The 21,738-nt window shown below is 41.3% G+C and overlaps 1 protein-coding gene across 1 annotated transcript; it reads right to left on the bottom strand.

The window, feature by feature from the left end:
- Positions 1-177: 177 nt before the first annotated feature.
- Positions 178-20,247, bottom strand: crtac1b (cartilage acidic protein 1b). The gene is made up of 15 exons (XM_039621484.1): positions 20,132-20,247; positions 19,276-19,416; positions 17,149-17,339; positions 15,620-15,816; positions 15,116-15,252; positions 12,560-12,716; positions 10,477-10,611; positions 9,650-9,792; positions 6,739-6,875; positions 5,322-5,404; positions 4,938-5,038; positions 4,680-4,848; positions 2,943-3,088; positions 2,696-2,738; positions 178-2,587 (listed from the first exon to the last, which is right to left on the bottom strand). The coding sequence occupies exons 2-15, from the start codon at positions 19,360-19,362 to the stop codon at positions 2,358-2,360; spliced, it is 1,956 nt and encodes a 651-aa protein (XP_039477418.1). The 5' UTR covers positions 19,363-19,416; positions 20,132-20,247; the 3' UTR covers positions 178-2,357.
- Positions 20,248-21,738: the final 1,491 nt, after the last annotated feature.

Raw genomic sequence — 21,738 nt, 5'->3', positions numbered from 1 at the left:
AATAAAAATGAAGAGCTCCACATGTTTTATGTATTTTAGTCCGCTGTAGCAAAGGTTTCACACTGAACGCTATGTGAAACCTCACTGTGTGCAAATCACGACTCATCAAATAGCCACTTTCTTCCATTTTTCCATATATTTGTTTTTAATGTCATTGTCAACAAATCCTTTAAAAACACCAAAATAAAGAATTAGATCTTATGCCTTTGTAACTGAGCTACACATTTACCAATGTGCCTTCATTTTATGTACACGGGAACTTTTTTTAAACAAGTCAATGCCTCGTCCCACTGCAAACCAAATCTGCATTGTACAGTCAGTGTAAACACCAGCATACCACTGTTTTAGGAAATGATATATTAAGAAATTCATTTTTAAGGCTAAACTGTAGCTGAGCTTGAGTCACAATGTCACAGATAGATTAGGGGACTTGGAAAGTAATAAGCTTGTCAAGCTTTATATTATGTGGAAAACTATTAGGAATGCTTTAGTGCACTTAAAACTTAAAGCGGCAGTCTCAAAGATTATTATTATTTCCAACTAGGTGCCTGTGGCATCATTAGCGGTGAAAAAAAGCTACCTTTAAAGCAAACTGAGAATTTTCTGCTGCCACATCAAAGGTAGGTTTGCTTTAATGCTTTCTGTCACAAAGCCTCTGCAGGGAACAGTTCTTGTTTTTGACAGGGTGTAATTTAACCCAAACTAGGATTTTATCCACCCCTAAAAACAATGTAAAAGGAATAAAAATATTCAGTCTACCAGAAAGCTTTTCTGGTAGACTGAATATTTTTGCTTTTAAAATGCATTCGAAGGTGGTCGCTACGAAAAATACTCGGCAGTTGTTTGGATTAATCATCTATCTACTGTCAGAACTAAAACACACAAAGCTTGTCTCAGTAGTTTCTCGATACCAACTGCTCCAAACTGACTGTGGTCTGGCTGTGAGCACTGGCATGATGGATTCCTTGTGGCGGTGATATCGTACCAATATCCAGTTGCAAAAGACGACCTGTAGGAGTCCCCAAATCAGTCAGGACTGGAATCTTGAAGACTGCTGCTTTATTTTGCACACTTTAAAATGTAAGAACAGCAGCTTTTAATGCATGTTGAGTCCATGATTGTAATCACAGTGTAACAGAAGGAGAAACACCAACATAAATTAAGTGCACTGTTCAGTTCAGCTTTAGGTGTTTTCCTTTTGTCATCATGTTCTTTGCGCATGCCTACGGTGATACGTTTTAGTACACTTTCCAAAAAATGTAAAATCTGCCTCATCCTGTGCTCAAACGCACGCACGCACGCACACACACACACACACACACATACACACACACACACATGTGTTTGCCTTCTTCTCTGTGCTGTTGTATAATTCATGTGTAACAAAATGTAACCTACCATCGGAGACAGATGGTCTGGCATATGTTCCCCTACGCGACTGCCTCTTTGGACCCAGTACACTGAGGCTCACACAGCCATGCAAACACATTAATACACACTCAAAACATACAGTTTGGAGACCCGGTGTTCCTCAGCATCCCAGTAAGCGCATAATAAGAATGAGAGTGACATTGTAAGGATTACCATAGTGGCATTTTGGATATACAGATGGGGCTCAGCGTGTCTCTAATGAATGTGGTCTGTGGAGCCAGTAGATCTGTTTGCTGTATGCGCAGCGGTTTCTATGCCGAAGCTCCTCTTATTGACTTGGCCTTGTTTCAGGTCCCACTAAGATAAGTGCCAGGTGATGACGTGAGGACTCTGCGGGTGTGGCACAGTTAGTTCTGAACCCTGTAGCTCCCAGCAAGCATGCTCCCTGTATGTTTCTTTATAGTCCAGAGGGGGCCGGGAGCCAAGAGGTGACACAAAGCAGCGGATGACCAGGAGGTGAGACTGTAAATAGCTGATGGGTAAAGATAGCATAGATCCATAGAGGAGAAGGTGAAGAGGAATTTTTCTTTTTTAGTGAAAAGTTTGCTCTGAGAGTTTCTGTACATCCACTTTTAGTAGTGGAAAGAGTTAGGAAGGGGAGAAAACAGTCACAGCTACAGCAGTCCAGAATAGAGATTGGTAGAGATGAGTGGTAGCAGAGAGACGGGGAGCAGCCGGAAAGTAAGGCCCGAGCATTTGCGCTCCCCAGAAGACCGCGTTCCCCCAAAGTAAGCCACCTGGGCTGCCGAGAAGAGAGAGAAACAAAGGGCAGGGAAATGTTAGCCGACATGTGTGTCTTTGTAGGTGGAAGACAGCTCATTCACATGAGGGTCAGTCATGCAAGACAGTGGGGTGCAGAGAGAGGACACGGTTGGAGGAATGTAAGCACCTCTAAGCCTTTTATTCAAAACCACTGTAATTAAGGCTTAATGCATCTCGTTCTCTGGTAGTGCTTCTTTTGTTCTAACGATCTTGGTAATCCGGCTACCCTGACTCTGCCAGGACCACTCACCCACACAGGCTGACCCATCGTCGTTGGGCTCAAAGCCCTGGTTGCATCTTCTCTTGGCGCGGCACTTATAGCTACCATAGGTATTGGTGCAGACAGGGCGGTCAGAGGGACACACAGAGGGGAACTGGGTACACTCATCTTGATCTGAGGGCAGGGAGAGGTGAGGAAGGCAAAGACACTTGACGTGTGTGAGGATTTTTAAACAAGGAGACAAGCACAGAGTTTGAAGGTGGATAAAGTGCCTCAGCTTACCCGTGCAGCGGCCATTCTCATTCAAAGCAAACCCGTGACCACACTGTAAGAGACAATTAGTAAGAAATATTATTTTTAATGAACTCTCCTGCGAAAGATCCTTAAAACTGTTGCACTATCCCAACAATTTACAATAAACAGCTTGATGTCGATTGTTTCTTTAAGTTGGTGTTGTGTTTGTAGCAGGTTTGTTATTCGGACAAAATGAGTATTTTTTTTATTGAGAAAAAAAAACATGCTTGTGTACCTCTATTTCCACAGTAGGAGTAACTTCCTCCTCATCTCTTGGATAGTGGATCTCCTGCACTGAGTTGATCTCTGACGGCTCGAGGGCCCGGGCTACTGAACGGCCATCTGGCCAGAACACCTCCACACTGGTGGCCACATCCTTGCCTATTCAGGGAAGTACAATCTGAGATAGTTACAGTGCATACAAAAATATATGACCCTTACTGATCACTGAACCTTACAGTGTTGAGGTTTGGCAGACACATGACTAACCACATGGCGATAACAATCTTTGTGACAATGTATGGTCAAGAGATCGGTCCACAAAGGAAACATTTGTATTCTCCAACCAGTTGGCAGGTGGTTGCCTAAGGTTGTTGCCAAAGCCCCAGTCACACAAGCCTAGAGACCGCTCCCTTAGCAGCCTGTCTTAGTCGCCCATAGTCTGTATGGAAGATGCAAACTTGTCTGCAAACACTGTCCAGTAAGGTGTAGTATATCTGTGCAAACTGTGACACAAACCAGAAACGGAGACTTTTCACCTTCAAAGTAAAAGCTGCACATTTTGAAAGGTCAGCAGGGGTGCTGAGGCACAACTTTTACTTTGAAGGAGAACGTTCTCCATTTTCCAGTCTGCATTGCACTTTTCCAAGTTTCACTACAGCGCCACTAGTAGTTAGCGAATGTCTGCAAACAAATGCCCGTCTTTCATGCAAACTATGGGCAACTGCAGCAACCAGGTAACAACCACAGCAATTTACAGTCACACAGTTTTCCCTCCCAACCACTGGTTGTATCACATCCAATACAAGAGACAATTCTTGAGCAATGTACACATGATGTCACGTGAGAAATCTCTATATATTGGAGGTTGTCTCCTTCCTTGCTTTTTTACTCGCTCACATTGTACAGGCACTCTCCCCTCCTCGCTCTATTAACTGTTTTCATCGGGCATAGAGAAAGCCCCTCTGCAGAGGCCCTCTGTAGCCCTTAATTAAAGTGGCATTTCTTATGTAAACAGATCTGGAGTTACCTTGCCAGACAGACAGTCCACTCAGCAGGTGTGCTGCCTGAGAGCCAAAGAATATTTCACCTGTTCTACACCCACGTGACACCGTCTCATTTTGTTGTGGGGAACAGATCTCACATGTCTAAGAGTACTGACACTTTTCAACCTGGAGAATGGAGGTCTCTACTAAAGCCACAATTGTCTGGATAGTTTGCTGCTGGAGTGTATTATGAGGGCCACCAAAGGTGATGTGAGCTTGGACAATCCTGATATAGAACAGGCTCAGTGAGCAGAGCCAGGAAGGAGTAGTGGGTGGATGGGCTAACAGGCCTGTATGGTAACCAGCTGACTGTCCTAGGGAAGGGGGGTTGGAAAGAGACAGGGAGCTAGTTCCTCACAACCATGGCTGGCTTCCATCTGCAGCACCTGTCCTCCTCCACTCTTCATGTTTTGCCCAATCAGCTCCCTCCCACAGAGAACTTTTGCTCCCGTGGGTGCCTAATCAGGCTGAAGGTATTAAGACAATGCTTTCCACATGCTTTTGTTTTCTTCCTTACTGCTACTCTCTGCAATGTTTATCTGTCTTACTGCCCATCCAAACCTCAGAAACCAATCTGGGAACAACAGAAGCAAGCTATGAAGAAAAAATGCTTTCATTAATTTTATATCAGAGTGAATTAACATTAGATGTTGCATCTGCAGATCAGATAAAACAAGTTAAGCATGTATTTTCTGATATTTCCTTACCGAGGCCAAAGTGGGCGACAGGCTCCATCTCACAGAGGTAACCTGAGCCGCCATCAATTATTCTTGTGTGTGGGCCACTCTTTTTTGTATAGACAACCACTTTAGCTCCTCTGGCAAAAGCACCAAATTTTGTCCGGGGAATCACTCTCAGCCATGAGTTTGCATTGCCCTAGAAAAAGGCAGAAAAAGAAGAAAAAGAGGGAGTAAGGCTTAATGTCACACTACCTATCAAGTATCACATGTCTCACAATCACTCACCTGGTTGACTTTGTAGACAGAGAGAGGCTGTGCTGCACTTTCACCGTGAGACACCAGCAGTTCCAGGCGCCCATCCCCATCAAAGTCTGTAGCTACCGCTCCTGGAGATTCATCACAGTAATGATGCGGCTAAACACTCGAGGAAACATTCCTCATAACATTTATTATCCTCATGCAGGGACATAATCCAACAGTCATTGAACTAATAATGTGGAACCAATTCTATTTTTTCCTATAATAAAGTGCATGAGGAAACTCAGATTCTAAGTGGAGCTCTAATGCCATCTAGAGGTTTGATGTTGTACTAGCAGAGGAGATATGGTGTAGTGCTGCTTATCACTTTTAATAGAGCTGTATGACAGCTATCTTTTCTGCCATGCTCACCGGTTCCTCGTCCTTCAGGCTCTGCTGCCTCCCCGATATTCAACTCTTCTATCTGGGGGTCTCCATGTTCTCTCCTGCTCACCCTATCGAAGTAGCACCACAAACATTACCCTGAAATCACTGCAAAATTCTAAGCTGCTATAAATATGGTTGCAGTATTGGAAAGAGCCAAATAACGGAAACTTGGACCTGGACCTGAAAACTTTATACTTTATTTCATAAAATAGACAATAAATTGTTCCAATTGTTCCTATGCATAATGATAATATGTCAATAAATTAGTACATAATACATATAATAGGGACCATTCAGTCTACTGACAATATTTTATTAGTAGTATATTTTGAATAGACAATTACTGTAGCGGAATACTTTACATTGACCTGCAGTGTACTAATCAGAAGATATAGTGCATAATGCTACATATAACATAGGAAACTAACATAAATAATGCACATAAAACTCAGCAAACACAAATACAATAACCAGAAGACAAGAAGAAAATGAGATATTTCCCAACTTATATAACTACTGACTTGTATGAATTAATTATTGACAAATTAATTTGTAATTTGGCATATCTCTGTGAAGCACATTGGTAAAAATGTATTGTTTACAAACCTGTATCCTCTGTTAAACAAATGCACATAATCGCCCACCATGAACCTGCTTTCCTTAAAATAATTAGCTATCTTGGTACACTAATCTGCTGATCCTGACTATTAAACACTTCAGCTAAGCTAAATATTGATTAGTTGTGTTGAATTAATTAGTTTGGACTTGTTTTTATTTCAGTGCCAGAGAATAGAGTTTTAAAAAAGCTGATTCATCTTCGGAGCAGACAATGCCAGAGCCACAGGCCATGGAGCTGTGACCCCTGTCAGACCATGCCCAGAAAGACAAATTTTCCTCCAATGACCTGGTGTGCAGGAATATTCAGCTCCAGGAAATCTCTGGGGCTTAAACTGATTATTGATATTCAGAATAAATTAACCCAACAGCTCCTGGCAACGTTCATCATGAGTTCTGCATCCTGTTCAGATAAATATGCCAGATCAGATTTTTATTCAGGAAGATGGGTTCATTCTACTATTAAGTCCTAACAATTGATATGTATCATATATTACATTTTAAGAGCTGAGTTCATTAATATTATCAAGAGAGGAAGCCAAACCACGAGCCAAAAAGAGACCTAAAACTGTCCTAATGAAAGATTCATTCATGTGTGGAGGAGGAGGCGGGATGCCAGACTAGATAAGTATCCTTGGCTGGGAATTTTAAATTCTTCTCAGCTTCCATGCTCGGCTTTAGAATATTAAATCAAGACACAAGAGTAGTCGATTAAGCTTCTCATCAAAGTGACGTTAAAAACTTACTGTCACACTTGAACAAAATCTGAGAGTGTTGGTGCGAGTACCTAAAGAGTCTGTTGGCGGAGGGGCCTCTGTAAGCGATGTTATTGAAGAACACCTCCAACTCGTTGTCATTGTCAAAGTCTGCAGCGATAACAGTTCGAACCGGAGAGGGCATGGAAAACTTCTGGGATGCTATGTCCTGGGGAAAAAGGTAACATCACTGAAACACATGCATGCATTTACAAAAGCACAATGCATGCATACGTCGAATGCATTTCAATTATTTGGATGAAACTGGATGAAACTTACTAGATAAACTGCCTAGGGTACCAGAATTATCAGGATTTATATGGCCTTTTCCACATTTATATTTATAACATTCTAATTTTTATAAATAATATATTATATAGCATGTAGCAGCTGATCTCAATCCTGTTCTCAAAATTCTGTTATTCAGACTTAATGTACTTGAGCTGGACCAACTTTATTAATTAATAATAAATCAACTTATTTACTGTCCAACCCATGCAAGAGTGTTGAGGCAAAGTACACCCTGGTGGACAGGTCACCAGTCAACCACAGGGCTAACACGGAGCGAGAGACAACCATTTGCACGCACATTTACACTTATGGGTAATTTAGAATCACCAGTTACCCTGACCCCACTAACTGCATTTCTTTGGACTGGGAGGAAGCCAGGGTACATGCAAACTCCACAAAGACAGGCCCTGGCCTGATAGTGGATTCAAACTCAAGACCTTCTTGCTGTGAGGCAACAGTGCTAATCACCAAGCTGTCACTCCATACTTAAAAAAAGTAGGAAAGCTATGATTACAAGGTTTGATGCTGAATTTTTGTTATATTTTTGTCCTTGACAAGTTAAACTACAATAAATAGCAATAGCATACACGTGGTGTGTGTATGCTTTTCTGCCTCTTATAACCACAGTGATTTTCCCGTCCTTCTTTTTTTAATCTTGTTTAAAAAGTTGCTCAACTCCACTGACTAATCAGGAAGGGTTTTCCTTTCCTTCAATAAAAGCACTGTCTAGATATGAGAACACCAGAGTAACTGTATATAAGCAGAAGAGGTTTCCGAGGTAAAAACATTGGAAGGATGTGTAATTTTACATGAACTTGTTTAGACCCTGCTGTGATTACATCTCGTGGTTCCTTAGTCCATTTTGTTTAATGTTATATGACCTGATGCACTCGCTCGAAAGGCCATTTCATAACCTCAAGGTTCAACCTCCTTCAAAATGAAATAAATAAAAACATGTCAATCAGTGTCCAGTGCTTGTGTCCGGGCTCTTTTTACATCCTCTGGCATGGGGGAAGTCGACAGCAGCCCTCGTGCCCCACCTCCGAAAAAAGTCTGCAGCAGAAGAGTTTTTGCATGAGAAAGTAACAGATATCTCCCCGCTTCAGTGACACAGTGATAAGTCGGGAAAGAGTTATAGAGCAGCCCTTCACTCCCCCCAGTATTTACTCCCTGTTTTAATTATAAGGCTCATAAAGCCGCAGGGGTGGGGGCCGCCCACAGTGACCTTCTGCTTCTCAGGTGAAGGAGAGGGGATGGCCAGCTGAGGCCAAGAGTGAGGAAAGCAGGGACAGCTCCGTAATAAGTGCTGAAGACAGTAGGCGCATGAATAAAAGTGCCTTCAGGAAAAAAAAAAGGGCTCTCCCCAAAACTAATATAGGGCTTCTAAAGATATAATCTGCATGGAGTTAATTAGAACTAAATAGTAAAATGACTAAATTTCTTTACACTGACCAATTTTTATTTCAGATTACTGAATGTAAAAGAAGTCCAAGAGAACTTCTACTACAACCTTTCTTCTTTTTAAATATATATTCATTATGTGTATATGTGAGAATAAGTGTATGTTAAACCTATTGCAAGGAAACCCTCTGCAATAGATTTTAATTAAAGCACAAACAGGCCTAATCGGCACTTTCCACTGCCCAGGCAAGCTGCTGGTTCAGCCCAATTTAATTGGTGGTTTACTGAAGTGATACAACAGCTTCATTATGCATGCCAAAGGTCAACACGACTAGTAGGAGTGTCAGCTTGTGTGGGCGAAGGGGGTCTTAAATATGTTGTGGGGTTGTGATTTAACAATCTTGGTTCAAAAAAAAAGAACACTGTCAGGCTAATTCAATTTGTCTTTTGTGTTTTTGCACGTATAGGCGTAACAGGGTGTGAGTGTCTCAGTGTGTGTGTGTGTGTGTCATGCTGATGGAACTATCTCTGGGCAAAGCATCACACATTAACCCCTTATTCGACCCCTATAAAGATGTCTTGGGTGACATTTATCTCCTAGGTAAAAGATGCGGGTGCAGGTGGTGGCAGATAGATCACCGAGCCCGAATCCTCTGCAGATTTATGCAGCAGGGCCTGTCTCTGACTCCGCCACTCTAAAACTTAGTACCCAAACAGATGCGCGCTGCTGGCTGCCTTGCACACGCTGTCTGTAGAGTCATTGATTGAGTAAATCACTAACCTTGCGTCTTTAAATACCACTCAAACGCAAAGTGGGCAGGCACTGAGTAGTGTTAATTCACTCGCCAACCATTTGGATTGATAGTACTTTGATTCACAGTGATAACAGGTGTGATTTGTTTTATTTGTGCTCCTTGTTCATTAGACAGAAGAACAACAACCTCTCTCTGAAACTCTCTACAGTTGACAGTGACAATCTGAGTGGGCTTTTTGGGTCCTTCACTAATTAAAATCATATTATTCAATCGATTATTGCAGTGAAATCACAAGCACTGCAACTTTTGAGCACACTTTTCTCAGCAGATCACATGTGGAGAGGAATATGTGGAAATGTGAGAATGCCCATACTTCCATTTATCATATGTGATCATCTGAAGTAGGTCTTTATAATGTATCTGGCAGTTGTGTCGGTTTGATGCTAACTGAGCTGATAGCATTTATTTTCTTTTTAAAGACCAAATTCGGGCCCACCTTAAACTTTTGCTTGCGGTTACTGAGCTGCATGTACAACCGATGAGGTCCGTTCCAGTTCCCGTAGACGATGTCCGTCTTACCGTCACGGTTGAAGTCTGCAAGAGCTACCCCTCTGCCGTGCTGCATGGGGTCTTCTACACCTAAAAAGATTCGAGATGTTCCCAATCTGTTTCCATCATCTGCCATCAATATTTTTAAAACCAAGTAACCCTGACCAGTGCTGCTGTTGAAACTGTGTCATTGGGTACAATACAGCACTTCAGTGTCTGATTTATTAAACAACAAACTGGTGACATAAAAACGATGAAGTGCTACATTTCTAATGTTTAAAATCAATCACTGAATTCATGGCAATCTCTTTCTTGTCATCATGAGATGACGGTAAAAAAACAGCTTCTCTGATAAGCTGATGGCTTTGCGCTTCACCTGCAGCGATCAAACACATACTTTATCACAATGAGTCATTACAGAAAAGGAGGCATCACCAGTTATTATTACTATAGTGCATTTAAATCACAAATCCATTATCTTGATTTATTTATTTTTTTTAATAAACTTAATTTATTGCTTTTTCATTCTGTGAGGTTTCATTGCAGTTGACAGCTAATTAATCATTAAAAGCCACAATACTGAAAATATGGTTTAACGAACTTAGATTTTTATATTAATTAGGTTTAAATATTTTAGGAATCATGCATGACTGATATTTCTTCTATACAATAACACCTCTCACGTTTATTGTTTTTCACAGGATGAGCATTCATGTGTGAAGAAATAACTGATCTCCAGGTTATGATCTGGTAAACTGCACGTGATCATCTCACCAGCCTGCTGTGCCACATCTGTGAAAGTTCCATCGCCATTGTTCCTGAACAAGAAGTTTGGACCGTACTCATTGTCGCAAAACACATCAGACAGAGTCTGACTGACAATGGGACCCACCACGACACCTCTTCCTCCTGCACAGAGAAAGACAAGGGAACAAGACACACAGCGGTGGGAGAATTAGGCAGCTCAGAAGAGGGCGAGCACAACATTTGGGAGGAAAAAAATGAAGCAGGATATGAGGAACAACACAGAGAGCAGAGGGAGAGAGATCGCCGCCTTAACAAAAGTGAAAGGGAAGAGATTATTACTGTCTTTCCAGGTCATTTCCTCTGAGTAGGGCAGCTCTTTCTGCTGACACAGACACTGACTCTGTTGGGTTACATACACACAAACACAGGTAAACACACCTAAGCACAATAAGAAATACAAAAACACAAAGAATCTTTTGCATTAACCAAAAGCAAACAGTAATTTTCTCCTTATGTAGTGAGTTTTGTAACTGTTACACTTGAAGGTACACTTTTAGCATCACCCCAGGATTCTCCAATGACATTCTGTAAAATGTAGTGCTTCATCTCAGACCAGCAGAGTTTAATTATGGAGTTGAAAGGGCTTTGATTGTCCTTCCAGTATGCAAAGTCACTGCTGCGAGTCATGACTCGCTGCTGATTTACTGGCCCGCTCCATCAACCCAGACAAATACCACTCAACCCCTACGGCCATAAACCACTAATGTCTCTCTGGAGATATGTAACCATTAGATATACAACTTCACTGACTGTCCCTCTCCTCTGATTAACGGCAGTTTGATGACAAAGCCATCTATCGTACATCATTCACAGCAAATGCGAGCCAGCTCATCTTTCCCCCTGGTGGATCAGATGATATCCTGCACGTGAAAAAAAAAAAAAAAAAATCCATAGATGATGAAGATTCATGCTGGTGCGCTCACATACAAAGTCACCTCGTATTTCCAAAACTCACCAGAACAAGGACTTTTCAGTGATTATAATAAATTATCACAGGGACAGCATTTTTTTTAATCATGACAGTCTCTATTATGAAGAAATTAATCATGGTAACATTTTTGCCTTTACTGTTCTGCTCTTCTATATATCACAGAGTTTAATTGATTCAAGTGATGACGCGGGCTGTGGTGACACATTTCAACATCATTTACGTGAAATATTCATTTTGTTTCCAAAAACAGTTCGAAGCAACATTTTGATTTACAAATCAGTTACACCCCTAACTGAAAAAGGAGCAAAAAGGAAGAAACACTTGCACAGCATGGCTTCTTCATTTGGTAAGACCTTTGGTTTTAAAAGGCATGCATTTTTTTAAGACAGCATCACCTTTAAAAAGAAATTTTAAAAAACCCATTAAAGCTGGATTTTGGATTTTGTACATTGTACAACGTTAAAAAATGTATTCTTCTTTTTCTTGAATGAAATGTTTTTGGGCTTATTTCAAATTTATTAGACCACCATCTAAGGTGGTGGTAAGGTTTACGCCACAACTGTCCTAAATTAACAGTGCTGCTAGTTACCAAATACAATGTTTTATGTTTCTGTAATGATTATTCTGCCAATATGTGAAAACCCTTTAATCGAAACGATTAATGCTAAAGTATAATTAATGTCATCCATGAATTTTCTTATTCGTGTCTTACTAAAACTGAAATTATTTAATTTGATTTAGATGCCAAGATTAACAGTTGAATTTCATGGTTAGAGGAGGTTTGATATATGTGTTTGCCGCCCTTTGCCTTTGATTCCGTGTGACTGTGGCTGGAGTAAATAGCTGACAGGGCCAAAAGAGCCTTTACATCCTCTTTCTTCTTCTTCCTCTCAAGCCCTTTTTCTCTTTCTTGCCTGGCACTTCTCTAACCCCCTCTGACTCGCCCCTCGTCTGGTTTCCTGTGTGTCCCGAAGTCCTATATTTCAACCTCTGTGAGTACAACAAGCACATGCCCCTTCTGCAAATGTCTGTATAAATCAAACTGAAGGTCCAGTAGTGCTGGGTGATCTTAAAGCAATCGTCTATGTCGAATACCCCCAGTCAGTGCTTCATACCCACCAATGAATTTGTTGACTCCAGCCTGCTCTGCCACGTTGGAGAGGGCAACGACGCCCTGCGAAAGGTCACTTGCTGCCTCATCCATTTCTATGAGCGCATGAGGGCCCACGTTGCCACTGGCGTAGTTTGCTATGTAGATAGAATAACGACCAGTACCCTGTACAGAAAAAAAAGATTTACGTGCATTCATATTTTCATTAATATAAATCAAGAATATGCTGCAGCTTGATCAAATGCACTCATAGCTACACAAGAAATTACAAGCAACTGTAAATAAAAAAACATGTTTTATATTTCTGCATTTCTGTGTTTCCTGACCAGCTTTTTAAGATGTCTGCAGTCAGTAAAACAGACCCTGTGGCGCTCATATCATATATAAAAACATTTATTTTTACTTTTACCATATTAATAATAATTGGCTTTAAAAAGATCTATTGCTACATTTTCTCCTATTATTTCATTAGTTCTTTAATTGCATCATCAACACAATTTTTTACTCTTTTGAGCCAGAGTGCAGGCTCTAAGCTCAATATATAAATCTATGTTCTATCTCTAGACTGCAGGACAGGACAGAAAAATTGTAGTCAGCTTAAAAAAGGCTGAAATACTATAAAGTTCCTTAAAGCCAATGGATACAGCAAATGTTTTGAAGCAGCCTCTTTCAGACGCTCACATTGGAGTATTCATCAAACAAAAATAGGATTAAACAGGTTATTTGTAACACCGTCTGGATCATCTTTTTTTTATTATTAATATTCTGTAGTTACTATGCTTATTATTACTTTCCCAGTCAAACCTCTCTTTCTCTTTAGCTCCACCTACCCCCCTTTCTTACCCCTTACCCCTTATTCTTAGCCTCTCTCCCTACTCCTTGCTCTGCCTCCCTTTGGAGATTAATTTCACACTCCATTGTCAGTCAGAGTCCCTGCAGACACAAAATCACAGACGGAACCACACTAATAGACTACACACTCGATTCCAATGAGCTTTCCCACCAGGCCTAACATATTTCAATCAACACAAACACATGCACATATGCAAACAAATTCGCACACGCTATTTCACTATTTCTGTTACACCATACTGTATCTTTACAACGCAAGGAAGGTAAATGAGTCTGGTTGATATAAATGTCATTTAGTGTCACATGCTGTGGGAGCAGTGCGTCGCGCACACACACACAGCGCATGCCGGACACGCAAGCACGCTCCGAAGCTGCCAAACATGAAAATGAATTACAATGAAAGACCTAAAGGCAACTGGCAGTTACTTAACCAACTTAAAAGTCAACGGTTTTTCAATAAGTCTTCACCCAAGGCTAATTTCTGTCACTGGGATTGGCATTGTGAATAGCGCGACATGCATGCCTGCAGTGCATGTTGGTCCAAGGACTGCACACCCTTTACGTCAACCAAGAAGTGTGAATAAGCCATCGCCGCTGCTGCAGCTTTTTTATTCTTTTATTGTCAAGAACTGTATCTTGTACTTTTTCACTAAGCTTCATTTGAACAATTTTTTAATTACTCTGGCTTTTAAAAGTCATTTATTTTCTCATGCCTGCCAGTTTAAAGTTTTAGTGAACCGATCCATCAGTTCAATGTGAGGCCCTTCAATATGTCACCTTCATCAGTTTGTGTTAGAATAATGATGGGATGTCACTTTCAAGGAGACCAGGTAGAGACGAAACGGTCGGGTGGTAAATCGATCTTTTTCTCTGAAAGATAACACTTTATTTATGAGTAAACAACATCGAAAGCATTAGCTACCCAGCTGACTATAAAGCACGCTTTGCTTTTGGCCTGTGCAACGTTCTGCGGCTGTTTTTCTTTTAATATGTTCTAATAAAACCTGTTCAGCAACAGGAAAACATGTTCTCTCTCTGCTGGTCAGCTGGAACTGACATGCAAAAGCACACGTCGGGGTTTTGGCTCCCTCCAAAAGAATCGTGCCATTTAAAAGCAGATATCTTTCCAATCGGTTTGGCAGCAGCACAACTTATCAGTGCTCAGTGTGATGGGACAGTGGTTAAAAAAATCTATTGTAATCTTTCCTTTCCTCTTCCCGCTATTACCTTCTTTAGCCCGTCCCTGATTGGAAGTGAGAATTGCATGCATGGGTGTGAGATAAGACACAAAGAAAGAGGGTGAGCGTGTCAGTCAGTGAGAGAAAAGGGACTAAAAAATAAAAGTGGAAACAATGGAGAAGGGACCGAGTGAAAGAGGGGAAAAAAATGCTACGGGCAGAAAGCAGTAGTGTGCAGTCATCACTCCTCCCCTCGTACGATGTTCTATAAAACAAACGAGCCCTGGCTTCTGTAATTACACTGGTGCGATGGACAGAAGAGAGAAAATGGCACACCATTCCCCCCAAATGAACTGTCATAGCACATGCTGAGAAGGGCGGCGTAGGCAGGGCATGAGTTATCACTGGTAAACAAACAGAAGCACCCGTGCATGTACGGAGAAGACACTCTAGGGAGTGTGCGTACGGTGCAGATCTGCATATAGTGCACTCGATGCGCGTGTGTGTGTGTGTGTGTGTTTGTATGAGAAGTACCTTTCTGTCCACACAGGCCACTGAGCGCCCAGCCATAGGGTTGGCTACGTCTCTGTGTTCGTTAATATCATCGCTCAGCAGATCTTCAAAGCGCCCATTACGGAACTTAAACAGCTTGTCAGAGTATGTTGCCCGACCTTGATGCAGAGAGAGAAAAGGTTCAGGAAAGACAAAGACTGCGTGGAGAAAATAGGCATTATGCAATGCAAAAACTGTGGGTGAGTGAAAACACGCTCCTGTGGCTGGAAGTGAGCAAAGTGATAAAGGAGTTTAAGAAAAATGACAGACGTGAGGTGTTGCAGTTTTGGCAGTCTGATCTCTGGGCTTCTCGCAGATTAATAGCGGCACAAAACTTATCTGTTATCTGATGAAGACTCGGCTGAGATAAGCTTAATATCTGCATACCGATTCTCCTTCTTTGTCTCTGTGTAAAAGGGAAAAAAAGAAAGAAACCCCTGTGTGTGCCTTTGTAGTTTTCCAAAAGTGTATCAGCTCGCACTGTACCAGAGAAGGCGTTATTGGTGTTGAGGACATAAATCTCTTCCCGTCCATCTCCATCGATGTCACAAGCTGTCACTCCGATGGCGTTGCCTTGACGGTCTCTCAGGGCATAGAATGGGGAGCTACGGTTGTCAACAGCGATGTTGACAAGCCTTTTCCTCTGTTTGTCGTACTTTAGCACCAGGTTCGGGCCGTTGTAGCTGTCACGGGCAAAAATAGCACGCTGTTATAATGCACATGACTGACAGTATGACATTCTTGCTTTACAGTTTATGAGCTTTAGCAAGTGCTGGCTGAACATGCTGAAAGCAACATTTGCTTGTTGGTTTAGTTTGAAGTTTAACTTTATAAAGACTTTGATGACAGCTGGAGCCCTGCATCTCACTTCTATTCTGTAGTTGCAGATTTGATCAGAGAGATTGATTGGCAAGCAAAATTTTTAGATTCGTATTTTATTTATTTATTTTTAATTATAACAAATCATTTTGACCTTAATGTCTATATTTTGCCTCTTAAAAATATCTGTTACATGCAAACTAATTCTGTTTATTGCATAATAAAGTCACTCATGTATTTTCATAATTTGGATTGTAAGTCAGTCATGTAATCCTTAGTTTACTGGACACAGAAACCCTTTAGGTTTATATTATGGAGACGTTTCACTGAGATCTTATGCTTGTCACATTGGAGCTCATGCATTTTATATACCCATAAGCCTCAGGTGCCATTGCAGTGGGGAGCAAATCAGTGAGAGGTGTAAAACAGAACAATGGATAATTTTGATTGCACACTGTTGACAATTTTTTTTTCAACAGTGTAATCTCTACTCATGGTTTTGATTTAGAATCCAAGCCTCTGATGTTTTTTATGCCAGTATGCAAGAAATGTTGTAAACTTACTCCTGACAGTGCATTTTGCTAACATCCAGTTTGAAATCAAAATTTAACTTTGCCTAAATACTTAGAAGTAAAAAAAAAAAAAAAAAAAGTCTAAAATGTTTGGATATACACTACAAAAGCTTTCTTGGTTGTCATCAAAGTATATTAGAGAAGGTCGGCACCGTCAGTGTAATGTATATAAAAGTAATTCATCTGAAGATTCTTTTAATTGTAAATTAAATTACATCCTCTATGAGGTTTTGTGATGAGCTCCCGTCCAGGATACCTGCTGAATAGGATGTTTTACCTAAATGACATCTATTAAGCAGGGTCATTTTTGGTTCATCTATTTTCTGTTAAGCACTGGGAAATGTATTCATGCTCAGTCATTGCTGGATTGAGGCAGCCTTGTAAAACTGTTCCCATCACTGGCACTCTTTTCGATCATATCCATTTTTCATCAGTTGAGTGAGCCCCAGGGTGGCCTTAGCATCTCTTATCTTTTAGCTTTTTTTGCCTTTGTCTTTAACCTTTATCTTGTGGAAGTTCTGTTTTTATTTAAGCTTAAGAGTTAGACTAGTGGGAGGGAAACTTAAGGGATTTAGGGGGTTTTCATGGCGATGGTAAGTCCAACTTTCTCTGCACACTCCTCACCCAGCTACAAATATCTCCAGGTCTCCATCCCCGTCCACATCAGTGACAGCCACGCCATAGTTGAGCTGGGTGGGGTTGTTGTCGTAGTCTGGAGGAAGGACGGTCTTGGTTATAGCTGAGAACACGGGCTCTGACCTCTGAGCCACCGAGAGGGCGGGCAGGAACAAAACCAGCCACAACAACATCCTTACCTGAAGGGTGAAACACACTATTTGCAACATGACTCGACCGTTTTTGTTTCATATACACAGTCCGAACAGCAAAATTACCATCCATCCAATCCACAACGCTCTTCACCTGAACTACTGCACACGTGACCTGCTAGTTGATGTGTAATGAGAATCAAATAAAAAAATATGAGTCATTCATCTGCAACTGCAACACATCCCCCCCTTTTTTGGCTAGTTCTCCAAATCCATCATAAGGCAAACATTGCTGGCAAAGCTTCCTGCTATACTCAGACATAAAGATGAAGATATACCACTGCAATCAGCGGCATTCTGCAGGGTTAGATCTGAACAACCCATCACATGCAGACAGGCTGAGGAATTACAAGACAGAAAATCCATACATGGAGCGGGGGCATTAGCCAGAGGCCAAGTGAGTACAGAGGAAACCAATACGACCTGATATAACAGACCTGAGGTGTTGTTTCCTTAGAGACAAGGACCAACAGTAAATTGGAAAAGATTTTTTTCTGTTTGGATAAAAGGACTCAGTGATGTATTATTGTCCTTTAAGTGGTAAGCAGATAAAAGGTGAACATTGATCCAATTCGAGTTGTGAATTACAGGCAGGTAGTGGTGAGGTGGAGTTTCTGAAAAGAAGCAAAGAGGAATTGGTGAAGAGAAGGGTCACCTTCTTAACGCTGAAATAAGAAGCTCATCAGCAACAGCCCTGCAAAACATCACACGCACACAGACACGCACGTGCACACATTTAAGTGGCATCCTAAAAGGTGACGACTTGATTTTCTCTGCCTGTGGATTTATGAACGTGTCCTCCGTCATTCCATCTGTAATGCCACTGAGACGCTCCCATCTATACTGCTGCAGATTCTCCCTTTCTGCTGAGTGTCCAGGTGATGTATGGCTCTTTAACATCTCCCTCAACAATTCAATTTAAGATAAAACCACAGTGCTGCTTGAGTAATACTCTCAAAAGCACAAAAAGGAGGAGAGGAAGCACCTCTGCTGACACCTGCAGAAATATGGCCGGGGCCAACGCTAGCTCCCTGGGCAGGCAGCGCAGCGATAACGCCGGCAGAAGAGCCGGTAGTAATGTAGACTGTGCCTGTTAGCAAGAAGGGTTAATTAACAACACTGGGAGCTCAAGATGAGGCAGTTTCTCCCCATTAGAGCAGGATGTGATGACAAATGAGCTGGCCAGTTCCACACTAGAGAAAGGGACTTTACAGACTTGCTAATAAACTCCACATTAAAAAGGGCAGTGGGCTATAAATTAAAAAGAAAAGGAAACGGAAACTTGGAAAGTCAAAAAACAAAGTGTTATGGAACAGCACACAGTCTCTTTAGATCTTTTTAAATGAACTGCAAATCAGCCAATTAGAGGACAAGATAACAACGTGTAAATAATGCAGCTTTACTAGAAAGGTGGACAGGTTAACTTTAATAGCCATGCATACAAGGTTATATTCATATTTCAGTTGAACACCAACCTGAAAAAGACAAAAGGAAAAAAAACTATGGTATCCCTTATAAGTCACCCACACAAAGTAATAATGACATGAAAGAGGATTGGCGATAGGACAGATGAGTGCATGAAATCACTGGAGACTTTTCAGTTTGATAAAATCATGAGGTACTATATTATCCAGCCAAGGACATGAAGTCTCTTCGCCCCAGATTCACTGCAGTAGTCCTTCTTCAGTTGTCAAGCAAAGTTGGACTTTTCTGCAAGCACATATCCACAAACCATTTTTGCCCTCATCTGGGTTCGATGATATAACATCTGCCGAGGTCACCGCCCAAACTAGGGAACATCAAGCAAAGTAATCTCCTGTAAACCATTCAAAGACAATGAAACGGCCCAGGAAACGAATAGTCGTTTCGGAGCAGAGAAATGCTTTCGATTTGGTTATTTATGTTGGCATTAAGAGGTCATTACCACAGCGTGCAACATCAGCATGTGCTTTCTGGAGAATTCCTGCCCAGCTCTGATCCTGATAACACTGCGACAAAGAGCCAGCAACATCTTCACTTTCAAACACACTTTTGCAGAAGCTCTTTTCTGTGAAGGACACCCTCACTGCAGAACACACACACACACACACACACACACACACACACACACACACACACACACACACATACACACAAAGTACTCTACCAGTCACAGTGAATTACACTTCAATCAACACCTGACGTTAATGACAAGCTCTTGCTCGTCTATCATTTACCACTTAATATAAGGCAACAATAAATCCGGTAAGGATTATTGTTCATTTATTGTTCATTTGCCTAACAAAACACATCATATGAGTAGTTTAAACCACCACATATTCATTTAAACAATGTTTAGTACTTTTTATTGGTTTTTGTTCTATCTATCTATCTATCTATCTATCTATCTATCTATCTATCTATCTATCTATCTATCTATCTAATAAAAATACTTCTTTTAAAAATGAGAAAAGTTAAAAAATAACCGCACTCCACCTCGGTAATGATAAGTCCACTTACAAAACAAACCTGCTGTCATTTAACTACCTGCACATCGGCGTTTTGAAAACTATGAGCATCATTTAATCCGTGACAGCCACTGTAACCAAAGGGGATGACCGTTTAACAGCATTACTGATAACACGCGTCTCTGTCTGGGTTGAGGTTTTGCTCTGAAAGTTACGTTCAAATCGTCAACTTTCTTTCGCGTCTTTGCGCAGCAGATCCCAGCTGAGCGCCACAACGATCCTGAACCCAGCGGAAGACGGCAGCTTCGGCAGCGGGCAGACTCAGGTACTCACAGATGCAGAGACGCTCGGGAAACTCCGACAAAATCCTCCAGCGAACTGACACCAGGGACGGTGAGAGAGAGCGAGAGAGAGAGAGAGCTACACAGCCTTTATCTCAAGGGTTTTTCCCCACTTATTCCCTTTACACAACTTCCAAAAGATTTGCTTTATGAAATCGCTTGTATGAGATTTGAGCCAATCTCCGCGCAGCTTGTTGAATATCTAAAATGACAACCAATAGGGAAGCTGGGAAACGGCGGGTGGGCGTGTCGGCAGGTGTTTATTATAATCTGGCAGTGGGGCGCAGCTGGGATGAGGATGCGGAGCTTACTCGGTTCAGTTGGGATGCTGTGACTTCTGTCCCATCCACGTGTGATTATGGATGAAAGTTATTAGATATTTTTGGATGTCTGCCACCATTTTTTTTCCTGTGGGTTGTTTTTTTTTTTTTTTACACGCAGGATGACTGATTTGAATGAGCCATTTACAAATTGGAGCATAAGTTCGTTTAAACGATGCCTCCAGGCTCCATTCATGTATACTGAAATATATCCCCACCATATATGTTATGTGTTCATAAAAGTTTATTATATTTTCATCTTCAAAAGGTACAGGCTTCGATTTTTCTTGTGACTCTATATAATTTATATTTATAAAAGAAATGTGTTTTTTTTCATTTCAGTATGTTTTTTCCTTGTTGTAGTAATGGCATTGAAGCAAAAGAAAGCACACTTAAAATGCTTAAAATGCTTCTTTTTCGTTATCTTAAGATGCCCAGAAAGCTGCTTCAGCTGTATGTGCAAAGTCATAAAACTAGAAGCTCTCAGGGAGTTCTCCAGTGAGGCTCCGCTAATGCCCTGTCTTGCAGTTTAAAAACATTAATTGGAGAAAGTACTAAAATTAAGCTGGTGCTTTCTTTCCCCATGCTCAACCATGCTTCGAGAACTTTCAAGAAATTCGGCGCATTAATTTTTGCACAATCATGCTGATTGACAGAGAAATGGTGCATCCTGCTAGGAAGAGGAACAACAGCATCATATCCGCACAGAGCTCGTTAGAAACATCAATATCAAACAGCAATAATAACAAATAGTTCCCTCTCAGAGTGATCATCAAAAAGTTAGTGTTCTGCCTCATACCCGTGAAAGAGAGAGAGAGTTTGCAGGTTTACTGCTGCCAGATGTATAATTCTTATGTCACGCTCTACTGAGTCCAGCCTCCCAGAGACCCCCCCCAATGAAATGAGTTATGTGTGTATGTGTGCACGTGGGTGTGTGTGTGTGTGTGTGTGTGCGTGTGGTTGCGTATGGCATGGTGAAATGAGATGTTCACATCCCAAGGACGTCTCCCACCATAATTTAAACTCACTGGTGCTGGAAGACTTCAAACTGAAAGTGCTGAAGTCATAAACCAGTGCACTTCTGTCTTTACTGTTATTGTCTGTGATCTACTGGTGTAAATCTGTAGGCAGGTGGCTGTGACTCAAACAATGCAAACATGAGGACAGAAAGCTTTTTCATGTTCTGATTACTGCATATTGGCTCCAGGCTATAAAATTAGCTAAAGACCCAAAGAGACGTGCTTTTACATACTGTGTCTCATTGCTCTTTAATTGGAGT

The sequence above is a fragment of the Oreochromis aureus genome, linkage group 13 (genome assembly GCF_013358895.1).
Source record: "Oreochromis aureus strain Israel breed Guangdong linkage group 13, ZZ_aureus, whole genome shotgun sequence".
NCBI lineage: Eukaryota > Metazoa > Chordata > Actinopteri > Cichliformes > Cichlidae > Oreochromis > Oreochromis aureus.
This window is presented reverse-complemented; position numbering and strand designations above follow the sequence as displayed.

Coding starts and splice junctions, on each gene's coding strand:
- crtac1b (XM_039621484.1), bottom strand. CDS start 19,362: ATGTTGCTGGCTCTTTGTCGCAGTGTTATCAGGATCAGAGCTGGGCAG. Junction 10,612..12,559: donor TGGAGTCAACAAATTCATTG/GTGGGTATGAAG, acceptor TTCTCTGTGCAG/GAGGAAGAGGTGTCGTGGTG. Junction 5,405..6,738: donor TCCGCCAACAGACTCTTTAG/GTACTCGCACCA, acceptor CTACTTCGATAG/GGTGAGCAGGAGAGAACATG.